This window comes from Diadema setosum, chromosome 17 (assembly GCF_964275005.1).
Source record: "Diadema setosum chromosome 17, eeDiaSeto1, whole genome shotgun sequence".
NCBI classification, from domain to species: domain Eukaryota; kingdom Metazoa; phylum Echinodermata; class Echinoidea; order Diadematoida; family Diadematidae; genus Diadema; species Diadema setosum.
In genome coordinates, this window is record NC_092701.1 from 22,246,624 (window position 1) to 22,259,675 (window position 13,052).

Below are 13,052 nucleotides of genomic sequence, written 5' to 3' on the forward strand. Positions count from 1 at the left end.
TGCAGAGCTGAAAGAGAATTGGTGTGAATGCTGTGAATGCATTTGCATACAGTATACAAATCTATGTGGCGGTACAGACAACAAGCGTCAGTGTTTTACAATCTTTGATCTACTATTTTTTTACCTAATTTATCAATGATATTTCCTGTGGCTATCAGAAATATTACTGTGGACCGCTTCTGACAGTTTCACAGAATTTCAAAAGCCAATCATGGAAGAAAAGTACGTAATTTCATCTTTAAAAATATGCTGATCATGCACTGATCAGGTTTGTTATAACTCCAGCCACCACTAAATACCCGGACATTTGACCATGAGAATTGGGCAAAAGGTTAATCACTATTTGTGTGACAATCACTATTTATGTGACACTCACTGTATCAGCAGCATCATGACAGTGTAACGAAGTCATACAAACAAACAAATGAAAGGGGTAGCATGTTTTCAAGATCACTGCTCACGCTTGCACCTTCCTGCTGTTAACATCAACGTGATTCAGCAGTCTGTGTGATGAGCATCGTTTTGCTGCACAGACATAGGAGAACTTTCTGCTTCCTGGCAGTTTGCAGCTCCAGATGAGGTTTCCAAAACACCTTGTAAGCAATGTCCTCCGCCACGAGTGACCCTCATCAGAATATTTACCGATCTGCTCGAATCTTGCCCTTGTCATCTGTCTGATTTGCCTTCAACTCTCTGGAGCACTTCCGTGGCGATGGCTTTGTAGGCCAGAGACTGAGGACTGTCCGGTGCAGAGACTACTATGGGCTTCCCTCTGTCCGATGTTTCACGGATGTCTATGTGAAGAGGAACATCCCCTGAAGGGAAAAAAATATCAAACAAAGTGTGTGAACTTGCTAGACCCTTTGGCACGAATTCACAAAGGTGGTACAATTGAAACCATGGTTTAAACCATGGACAATTTGTATGGAGCTCCAAGTGTCCCATGGCCTATTTCGTTACGAAATCAGTCCTTTCGTTATTCAAAATGTCCACATCGTTGACGGAATGTTGTTCTTTTCGTTACGAAATCAGTCATTTTGTTGACGAAATTACTGATTTCGTAACAAAATAGGCCATGCGACACTTGGCACTCCATACAAATTGTCCATGGTTTAAACCATGGTTTCAATTGCACTACCCTTGTGAATTTGGACCTTTGTTCGCTTTGACTGGCGACTGGCACAGAAAACCCCATAGCATTGTACACACTGTCCAAAGTCCCTGGGACAGAGAGGGTTAAATATTTCCCTCTTCCAGAGAGTGTGCAGTCCCTGCCAAGTCAGAACCTGAAAGTTGTTATCATAAATAATAAGACTTATCATACTGAGCTAGAGTTACTCTCGCTTTTGTCTGACACTATGCATTCTTCAATCTGCATTTATTACTAAAGACAATTGTCAACACAGAAGTAGACAGTATTTCTAGCTAATGTTTCTTGAGTCAAGGGTAAAAGGGGCAGATGACGGGGATGGGCAAAAATACAGGACTGTGTATTTGTGACTTTTATTTGATCTGTTATTTACCAAACTTTCACTCTTATCTACGTTCATAATCATTCAGGCATTTCTACGGCACTATGTGTTGAACCAATACCATTTGGTGAAAACTACAAGTCACCTAGCACAAACCACAAAAAACACACATCCTTTATCTACAATATATTTTAAGTGTGCAAGGGAAAAAGCAGCCTTTATCTCAACAGTGCCTTATAAAATATGTCACTCATTTCTTGGGGCAGTTAACCACAATTAACACACTTTCATTTCTTAAACTGACCTGTGAAAGATACATTCTGACAATGGCATGCAGTCTGTTGGTTGACCCGATTCATAATGGGCCCTTGCTTGAGGTGAAATACACTACAGTGCACTCCCGTTCTAACAAACATGTTTAGAGTAACTGCGGCAGTAAGCGGCCGTGCAGCCGTTCGCGGCAGGTACAACATACACGGTAATATACCGCTAAACACAGCATTGCACTGTTACATGCACACTACACATATACTAACACACTAGCAACCAACAAAAACCAACCGATAAAATGGGCACGATCTCCGACGAAAGTGAAATTTTCTTACCTAAATGACAACATATCGCATCCAAAATAAAAATTTCGGTACTTCTTAACATAACAATTAAGAAATAATGGTCCAAGAAACTTGATTTTTTTGTCGTTTCCCCGATGCTCATGGATTTTGAAAACATATCCTCACATGAAATAGAACTTTCGCGAGCCGATGTGGGCCGCCATTTTTGCTCGGAAAGTGGACTTTACCATCGAAAAATTCAGAAAAACACGAGAAAGACATCAACAACACCGCCAGAATTGCGATCTTGTTTGCGGCCAATGCATGTGCGCCCGCTATTTTCATGTTCTTTCGCAATGGGAATTGGTGCTTACGCAATGTTCGCGAGACATGTGAAGGCATTTCAGCTAAAGATCGCGGAGCACGCGCGTATTGCATAGGGATTGTACATCGTGCCGCAAGCAGAAATACTACGCCACATATCGCCCTTATCGGCGAAAATTGTGTCGGGTTTTGCCCTGGTAAATCATGAAAACTGCATTGGTCAATGGTAAATTTCTTTTATGAAAACAATTGCGTTAATGAATTATCTTGTCTATGATATATGAAATGGTTGAAAATAATTTGCCTGATTTGTTTACAAGTTGGAAAAACCCTAAACAATGCTTAAACTGCCGCGAACGGGATATTTTACTCTATAACAAAATTCCAGTTACAACAAATTCATAACTTAAGTTGCAACATTATCCTTTCTATCTATTCTTATTGCTCATTTGTTCGGTTATAACCTGCCGGTCCCGAGGACTTTGTTATAACGGGAGTCCACTGTAACTGCTGGAATCCTAGCTTTAATATTTCCAGCAATACTGTTATCTTTAGAGCTTGACAGAACAGATGATGACACTCATTTCGAAGATGAGAGTTTTCTGACAGAGGGGTCAAACATTCTTACCCAAGACGTCCAGTCCCATCTCCCTGGCAACGCCCTTGACCCCGTCCTGCCCAAAGATGTGTGTCTCATGACCACACTTGGGGCACTGGAACACACTCATGTTCTGCACAATACCCAGCACCTGCCAATGCAAGTAGACAGAGTTCAGTTTAGGGACAGTAATTACTGTAAAAACATAAATTTTTGTGTGCATAAAACTTTCGCAAATTTTAAGCGAAAGTGAAATGCACGCAAAAGGTTTTGCCTACACAATTAGCGTTGAATGTGACTGGCTATTCGCAAAACTTTTATGTTGCGAAAAAGGCCATCAGCCCCAATTCATGAAAGTGTCATACTGGATATTTCTGGTTTTACCGTAAGTAGAAATCATCGGGCGAGAATGACTAAACCCATTGCGTTTGAGACAACTTAACGCCCTTCTTGGTCTCAACTGACGAGTAATATTCCCTACTTTCTTTTGTTTCGAACAATGACAACCTCCGTGACTGCTTCAAAACACTTGAAGGAACAGCTAATGGCTTATTTTAAATGATACAAAAACTTCCGTCATAATAAAAAAAAATTGTGAACTCAAATTGTAATGAAAAAAAAGAAGAAGAAAGCTTGAAGCAACTAAATGCACTTGAGTGCGAGTTGTTGGTAAAGATAAACCAGGGAGGTGTGACTCACACCTCCCTGGATAAACCATTCGTTTATGTGAACAGGAAACAACTATACATCACAGCAACCTGTGATGGTAACAGACAGGTACAAAAATCATTGCCCATACACCTGGTGACCATCAAGCCAAGTAGATTTGAGCTTGAAATGCCACCAGTTGACACATATCCAGCAAGTGTTGTTTCAACATTCATCAAACACAAGACAATACTTTCTATATCCAGATGACACACACATACACTACCACAAAAGAAATGCAGACAGACCAAGAGAGTCATGTTGGTAAAGTCTGGACAAAATATTCCAGCATACCAGATCAAAGCAAACATTAGTATGATATGTCAATGAGATATAATCTTGCATTGTTTTCAGACACAAAATCTTACCGGAACATCTACTTTCTTGAACATCTCGGCACCTTTTCTCGCATCTAGCAACGCAATGTCTTGAGGAGTGGACACTATCACTGCACCTGACAGTAGAAGGTTTCAGAAAAAGGTATGTCTGGCTCAGTCAAGGGTGAGATAGAGACAAAACACACACACACACAAACACACACACACACACACACACACACACACTCACAAACCATGCTCTTTTAAGGGAGTATGATATCTAATGGAATGACATAACTGAGTCAGTACAGTTTGTCACTATTATATAACCATCCATCAGTGCATGGAATTTGCCAGAATGAAGACTTGATATTCTACAGGATATCTTGACATGCGCTTGTTGTTAGAAAGGAATGCAGAATGTACCCGAATAACTTGCTAATGTATGAAGCAATGTTATAATTAAACTGAAGTCGTTTTCACATCAGCCTGATGTTTCGAAATAGCGCGCTATTTTCCAACTTGGGAAATTAACCCAATCATGAAATAGCGCGCTATTTTCCGACTTGGGAAATTAACCCAATCACGAAATAGCGCGCTATTTGATAATGTGAACACAAATTAGCACGCTAATTGTATCGCTCTGATCGAGAAAATTTCTCAAGTCCAACTCGGGAAATTTCTGAAATAGCGGGATAGTAGCGCGCTATTTGATAATGTGAAAACGACTCGAGAAATTAGCGCGATGCATCCCATCACGCCTAGCGTGTGTGACCCGATCGATCAAGGCAAACTGCACACAAATCATGAGGAATTTTTGAGAGGGCATGCACACACATTACTGATGCTGTTTGCACATACTCAGCTGTCGAATTAGCTCCAAAAAAATGCTGGCTAATTCTCTTCGGGCTGATGTGAATAAGAAATGAAATAGCGCTCTAATTCGCAATCGCGAAAAATATCTCGAGCTTGGATTTTTATCGGGCTAATGTGAAAACGCCTTATAAGTAACTTCACCAATGAAACAAATGATGTACAGCCACAAATGAAGTGAAGTTATGCACTGGCATCACTAAAGCCAAGGAGGTTTGAGAAATGAAGTAACAACAGTCTCATTCCTTTTGATCCCATGTTTCACAAGCCGCCACTATTTGAAGTATGTGCTAAACTGGCGCTACCCCACAGATAGGAAGACAATTTATTCATGTGGCACTGCATCATGACTAGCCACTCAAAGGAAAATATGCCTTTATGATGGTAATTACTTTTTGCCGTCCCTTCTTACAAAATTGAGCAGTACATATATGTACAGACACGGGGATGTGCGAGTAAAAATTGTTCAAAAACTGATGAAATAAAAATAAAAATTACTCGAATTTACATGACTTTACGCTAATCTAACATATAAATGGGATTTACTTTTGTTTTATATGCCTTATCATTAAGTAAACATTCATTCTATTTAACAAATATACAAGCAGAATACAGCCGATATTAAGTTAGATTTTAAAATGAATCTTCAGATTGCTCAAAAAGACGGCGGCATGGAACCCTGGTCATCAAAGGCACAAGAGCACCTGTGGAATTCTTTTGTGCATCAAAAGAAAAAATGACAGCTGTTTGAAAATTACAGCCAGTTGGAACTCCATATCTCTTAAACATCCTTGCTAAAGCTGGTATCTCACTGAGCGGCGAACATTTGCGAACGTAGCGAATTTGAGATTCGCCAACTTTTCTGACGAATGTTTGCGAAAAATCAAAGTTCGCTTCTGCCATTAGCGACTTTTAGCGATGTTTAGCGACAATTAGCAACACTTCAGCAAATGTTTGCGAAAGTGTTTGCGAAACACAGGTGGCGACTATTAGCAAATGTTAGCAACAATTTTGCAAATGTTAGCGACAGTTTGCAAATATTAGCAACTGTTTGCAAATCCTTTGCGACAATTTTGCGAATGTTCTTGGACCTAGAAAAGTACCAAGCGATTATGTATAGTCAGACCCATAAAACGAACGTAAAACCTTCCACTGAATTCAGATCTCTTAAATGTGACAACCGTTCAAGAAGGATTTCTAGTATATGGAAATAATTTCTGCCAAGAAGAGGCTCAATGTGTTGCTATCCTTGAAGAGCTGCAGGCTGCTGCTACAGCTATTGTGCAGCATAAGAGAAATAAAATAAAGAAAAACAAGAAAGGAAGAAGAAAAGAAAGACTGTTTGGGTCAGAGAGTGGTTGTTGCAGAGGACAGACTTGCAGCAATTACATGATGGAGATGTCAAGAGCTTCAAGAACTTTCTTAGAGTGGAACCTTGTCTGTTTCAGAAGCTTTTATATAGGAACCACATGGTTACTTGTTCGCTAGCAGTGGCGAATCAAATAAAAATGTTTGCGACACCGTATTACGACCGTTTGCGAATTCTTACAAGTGTTTTGCGAATGTTTGCAACTGTTAGCGAAAATACAAATTCGCAAAGGTTCGCAAAGAAATTTTGAACATGTTCAAAATTTCTTTGCGATTAGAAAAACTGATGCGACAATAAAAACCGTTTGCGAACTTTCTTGCGACTGTTAACGAACCTTTTACCAACCCTGGCGAAATCCCAAATTCGCTACGTTCGCAAACGTTCGCCGCTCAGTGAGATACCCCCTTAAAGCAAAGTACAGTAGTGCCACCAGCGGGAAAAATATGTACATACCGGCGATGGTGATGAGTTGAGATATCGAAAGCTGAGTGTCCCCAGTCCCCGGAGGCATATCAATCACCAGGTAATCCAGTGGAGCCCATGCCACCTACAAGAAAAAATGGCTGCTGTAGAGGAGAGTGTGTTCTTGGTCAAAGCAAAGACAAAAAGCTCTTTTGTTAGGGACTCCTGATAAAACCTTGTGAGTGAACATCATTCTTCAATATACAGGAAATGGTCCATCAACACTGCCAACAACCAACGTCTTTTTCGGTCGAACAAAAGGCTAGCTCTGCCTCTGGACATTTTGAGAGAGCAAACAATCTATCACTAAAAACATAAAAGTGGGATATCATAGCTATATGTGCCTGCTCTGAATTAGAACCATCAGTTAAAAAAAATGAAAAAAGGATAGCAGATATAAAGTTTTTGCTACTATCTTCTTGTAGTGCTCACCTGTTTGACCAGTCTCTGTATAGCTGACATCACCATAAGGCCTCTCCACACAACAGGTGATTTTTCATCCACAAGGAAACCCATTGACATACTGTGAGAGAAAAATACAAAACTTCTGGTTAGTGATTTTAATACTGATTACATATATTTGCATAATTATGTGATATTCTACATAACTACTTGGTTGATGTATCTATTTCTTACATTTTCTATTTTAGGCAGACAATTTTACACTGTATAAATTACATTTTACACAATAAGAACTTGGAATATGATTTAAGTGTCACATTACATATTTTTCAAACAAGAAAATACCTGGTTTCATGCAAGGCCAATATGTAACATTGCAAACATCCATCATATATGGTGTCACAAATAAAGGAGTTCTAAAACAATTCAGAGATGGGACTGACAAATGTCTGGAGTCTGACTCTTTGGCAGTTTTCTTGGGTTAGAAGTAGAATGAGAAATTTTAATGAAAAGTAGAGTCTTCTTACCATGTTATACCAAAGTTCTTCAGTGGGATGAGCAGATTTTCTGCAGACAACAAAAAACCACAAAGAAAGATTATTCATTTAGTAAAAGAATAATTGGGAACTATTCTTCAGTAATTACACACTCCTCATTCAAATCGTCCTCTAAACCTTTCTCCCTGAACTACATGTACAGTATATAGCATTACCTACACTATCTTAGCCTGTGATTTAACCCTATAGCATATATATTTTTGGGTGTTTTTTTTTTTTGTTTGTTTTTTTTTTTTTTAACTGGTTACAGCTACTGCCTTATTTATTTTCAGACATTTTTATATTATACTGCTGTTGTGCTTGCTTGAGTGCACACTGGAGTGTGATGTGACATCAAATGCAGCACTTCCGTCCTAGATTTTAAGTTCATAAAGACAGAGAGGACGCAAAAATGTTGGCAATGAACAGCTTATCAGCGCATGAAGGTGATCCATCTATTTCATTGCTTCACATGAGATAAAATACAGGCTACAGCTATGAGTGACTCCATAGTAAATGGTATGAGAACATGACAAATTTGTATCAGACAGATCATAATTACTGTTCTTGATATCAATTCTACCATTTTACTGGTATTTCTTCAAATGCAATTTGTATGATCGTAACTGGTATTATGTCGCCAACAACAAAACTCATCAAGTACCTGTAAATGTCAACAACATAAAAATCATCACAGGTATATCACATCTAAAACTTGCCTACATCTGGCATCAAATCCATATCCTAAGCCACATGGTGTAAGAGGCACTTTCATTGGCAGTGTTTTAAAATACTAACTGTCGTCGACATCTGGCTCGTTTCCCTGGAGGTTCATCATCCTTGGAATAGAAGGTCCAAAGACATCAGCATCAAGGAGACCAACACTGGCATCCTGCACAGGCGTTGTGAAGAAAGTGAGCGCTTGGAATTATAACATGAAAATATTTGATGCCATCCTTTATGATTAAAAAAAAAAATCAGTACTCAATATGAAATACATTATTTGACATCATAAATAAAAAGTATGGGCCACTATAATTTTCACTAGTAACAGAACATTCAGTATACTTGCAGCATTACAAGTTAAAATTATAACATCTTACCTTCTGCAGTTGTGCCAAAACAAGAGCAATTCAAATACATATTTATGTACAAAAAGTAAACATTGACCTATGACCTTTATGGAGAGAGGTCATATTATGAAGGCCTGTACATAAGGGAATTTACTGTGTCTCAACAAAGTGCCATCTTGTCAAAGACAAAATATCTGACTGAATATTGTAAATCACAGCATTTGGGAGACTTGTCCTTGGAAAAAGAAAGTCATAAGTAGATGAGATTTCATATGTGGTGCACTCTTTGTGGTATACTTAGCATCTTAACCGAGACATCAAATATCAAATACAAAGTCAAGTTAAAATCTGGAGCTGTTAAACTGTGATAATTACCAATAACTCCCCAAGAACAGAATACCACAAAAACTGTGTGGGTTTTTACTGAGATATTGAGATGTACCTGTAAGTGCAATTAAAAAGAAGAAAAAATACCTTTTCCACATCAGCAATGCCAAGGGCAAGATTCACTGTAGCAAATAAAACATAACAAATAAATCTTACTGACTAGGGTTATAACAATTGTAGCATGGTGTCAAAATAGCGTTAAGGCCACCAGTTGTAGTGTTCAACATAAATGTGAAGGCCATCAGTTGTAGCGTGTCAAAATAGATGTTTTGGATATGATTAAAAGATGTCGCTCGATCTTCTAACAGAAATGTACTTGTTAAATGGGGAGATAACTCAGTGTAGAGAACTCAGGAAAGACGCAAATAAGATGAACCGAAGGCAATGAAGTCTGGTAGTGCTCTGCTTTATTCTGAGGACAACTCGCCCTCAGTAAGCTTCAATGAACATATCGTCCTGCGCATGGCAGATTGTCGTTAGCGCGCTTCCGTGCGCATGGCAGATTGTTGTTAGAGCACTTCCGTGCGCATGGCAGAATGTTGTTAACCCTATGCGCACTCCCACACCCTAACGACAATCTGCCATGCGCACTCCCACGCTGTAACCACAATCTGCCAGGCGCAGGGAAGCGCTAACGACAATCTGCCATGCGCACGACGATATAATTTACATAACCAATATTTACATATATGAAATTCAAATTATCTTATAGCAACCCATAGAAATAAATGGAACGGAGGACTTCAATAAAATGGAAGAGTCTAATTCAATAACTCAACCAATAAGTAAAGAGAAGCATTAAGAGATGATGGAAGCAGGAGGGGGTGATTATGTAAGAATGGGAGCTGTCTGGGCTCAACTAAAGAATCAGGTGTGGGATGGAATAAATGAATACCCCTGAATAGAGAAAGAATGAAGGTGACAAAACTGAAGAAGAGGAAAGGCATCTGAAGTGATGATCATGGAGGTGACCACTGAATATCATGAATGAATGTCAGACTGCAAGGTAATGCTGAAAAGCAAACTAATGCAAATTAATACAAGGTCTAGACAGACAGCAAAGGGAGTAGACAAACCAGAAACACAGCAAAGTTAAGGCCGTGTCACACCAGCCTTGCGTGCGACTTGCAAAGAACAATTTTGACTACCCGGAGGTCCCCGTAGATGATCCGCACATGACAGTACCTAGCATGTATCTCAAAAGTAGTCGCCCGGAGGTGCGCACGCATATTTTTTTTACCCGCAACCGCGTTTAGGCCCTGTCACACCTTTCCGGGCAAGCTACTCGGGCTTGTTACGTGTAGGGATTTTCTAGCATACCGGACATTCCTGAGGGCGGAAAAGGATTTGAGCGAGTCGGCGCATGTGTCTTACTTGCTGGACGCGTTATACTTGTGAGTATACTGTGTGACCTTTGTACCAGTCGCGTGGGGGCTGACAACTCAGTGAAGGAATTCCTCTAATGGAATGGCTGAAATCCCACAGAATTTCATTATCTTGGCTGCATACGGGACTGCGAACTACCTGCGTGGGAATTGCCTGGGAAGTACTGCCATTAAGGGTCTCCTACTGGCGTTCTGCGTGGACCTCTACGGGCATTCCCGCGACTCACCCGGAAAAAGTTTTGGTCATGCTCAAAACTTGGCTGTGGTTAAATCGGACTTGCGTGAGCACCTCCGGGCAACTACGCGCTAGATACTGTCAGGTGTGGACCAACTGCGGAGAGCTCCGGGGAGTAAATTTGTTCCCCCGCAAGTCAACCTGCAGAAGTTCCCCCGTACGGTATGACAAGGCATGAATGAAAATTGCAAACATTCTTGTTCGCCCGCTGAAAATCTTCTACGTGCTGGAAACTACCTCCTCGCCACAAGCCCGCGTAGTGGTGTGAAAATAATGGTCCTACACAATCATCTCCATGCACCCACAGATTAAAAAAACTCCAATTTTACGCTAACAATTTTTCTTTTCTTTTCCCACAACAGAAAGATGCACTATAAAACTTTATTCCATTCATCACTAACATGGAACACAAAGAAGCAAATGGATTCAGATTTTTGTTCTGGGTCAGAATACACAACATATTGTAAAGCTACATCTTAGGAGCAGATGCAACAACGGATAATCATGAGGACAATGTGCTACTAATCACAATATTGATAACATATTTTGTCCAAGTATAAACAAACAGAAATGAACTAATGGTGTAAACTTTGAAGACATAGAAATTATAATTTTAATTTCTCTATGATAAATGATACCGTATTTCAACAGTACTGCAATGGTTTCTATATCTCTGGGACGTCATTTCGGCGACTAATTCTTCTAAATGTCATTTGTTTACTGATCACTTGATTTGATTTCAGACATTTAAATTTAGAATATATTCCCCCGAAATCAAAATAATCTTACAGGGTATATGGTCAAAGAATCTGACATCAGTAAACTTTGTTTAGTACTGATAATTTTTTTCTTTTTCCGTAAATCTCAACATTGGTACCTGCTGTTGTTGATTTCCCAACTCCACCTTTGCCCGATGCAACCAGTATCACATGTTTGACACCAGGTATCGGCTGTCGTTGAGGGAGATTCCTTGCCATCAAATGCCGCCTGCGCTCATCCTCGCTCGTTGCATGTGACCTTTGACCCGTTGAGTTGCTCTAGAAGAATAAGTAAGATATCCTTTAGAAGTTATGCATCAAGTATTGAGAAATTCTGTTCGATACAACAGGAGTACATATGTTCAGTAGTAATAGTGCAGTAGGCCCAAGTATTTCTTCTTCACATTTCAGAACATGGCAATACAATGACGGAATATTGGAGTCTAACATAAGTCATTGAATCAAAATCTATTTTCAGAGAGACAGAGAAAAAATACTTAATTCTCTTATGTGATCGCTAAAATATTTGTAGCCCGACCAGACGCCGTGTGACACTTGACTTGCATATGGCGACAGGGCTGTGTATAGTTAGAATATTTGAGGTTCCCATAGTGCACACTCACACAGATTTATCTCTTTAGTTTATTCTACGACATGATTTTTCTATATTGTTAGGTGATCCGAGAATCCTCTCGGATCACCTTCTGTATCTGTACTGATTCGTTTTTCTTCTTCTTCTTTATTTCTCTACAAAAGTTGTGTAGAGATTAGCTCAGAGAGTGCATTGCCTATGAATGTCAAACTTATACCATATATGTATCGTGTCCCAAAGACGACAATCGAACTAAAATCAAAGTGATCAGTCGACCGTGACGTCACTATGACGTCATTATATGAAAACACATTCTCAATTATATCTCAATTATGGAATGGAATTTTTCAATGAAATTTACGTCACATATAGTTCAAGTCAACGTGATTCTACTCATGTTTTCAAAATTCATCTATATACTTCAAACGTGCGCGTACGCGCGCGTTGAAATATTTGTATGCTCAAATCGAGCTCAAAATTTTTTTGCACACGTTTCAGACCATTTGGAGCATTTTTTGAAAAATTGAAAAAATCGGACGGACGCGTACGCGCGCGCACATATACGCACGCACAGCTCATATGCAATGAAAATTTCCCGTTTTTTCACTTTGATCGGATGTCTGAAATGTCAAGGAATATTTCTACCAAGTTTCAAGTCAATCCCACTCAAAATGACGTCATACGGGTCCGTCAAAGTTGAAATTCCGCGCGCGCGTCAATGGCGATATACAGTGCAACAATGCCAAAAAACTGCCAATTTTAAATCCGATTTTACTCGTCAGGATGGACGGTAACCCCCCCATTTTCTTTACATATTCTCAAAGCTGATGAGTTGTACATGTCATTTCATGGGTTGGCAATGCTGGAAAAATGATTGAAATATATCAAATTTCTTAATAAAGTTAAAAAAGTAAATTTTCAAAATGACGTCATCAAATTTCAAGTTCATTCAAGCATATCTCACTTATTCTTTAGTTGATTTTCGTCCAAATTTCAATATGTTGTAG

The 13,052-nt window shown here is 39.4% G+C and overlaps 1 protein-coding gene across 1 annotated transcript; it reads right to left on the reverse strand.

Annotated features, from left to right (window-relative positions):
- Positions 1 to 627: 627 nt before the first annotated feature.
- On the reverse strand, positions 628 to 11,700 carry LOC140240966 (iron-sulfur cluster transfer protein NUBPL-like). Its single transcript, XM_072320739.1, has 9 exons — positions 11,573 to 11,700; positions 9,163 to 9,197; positions 8,414 to 8,507; positions 7,607 to 7,646; positions 7,110 to 7,200; positions 6,669 to 6,762; positions 4,025 to 4,110; positions 2,979 to 3,099; positions 628 to 815 (listed from the first exon to the last, which is right to left on the reverse strand). The coding sequence occupies exons 1-9, from the start codon at positions 11,670 to 11,672 to the stop codon at positions 667 to 669; spliced, it is 810 nt and encodes a 269-aa protein (XP_072176840.1). The 5' UTR covers positions 11,673 to 11,700; the 3' UTR covers positions 628 to 666.
- Between the last annotated feature and the right edge of the window lie 1,352 nt (positions 11,701 to 13,052).

What these genes read in the sequence shown, in the direction of transcription:
- LOC140240966 (XM_072320739.1), bottom strand. Translation starts at nt 11,672, where the DNA reads ATGGCAAGGAATCTCCCTCAACGACAGCCGATACCTGGTGTCAAACAT. An exon ending in TCAACTCATCACCATCGCCG is followed by an intron (nt 4,111 to 6,668) that starts GTATGTACATAT and finishes TTCTACTGTCAG; the next exon opens with GTGCAGTGATAGTGTCCACT. An exon ending in TCAAGAAAGTAGATGTTCCG is followed by an intron (nt 3,100 to 4,024) that starts GTAAGATTTTGT and finishes TTGCATTGGCAG; the next exon opens with GTGCTGGGTATTGTGCAGAA.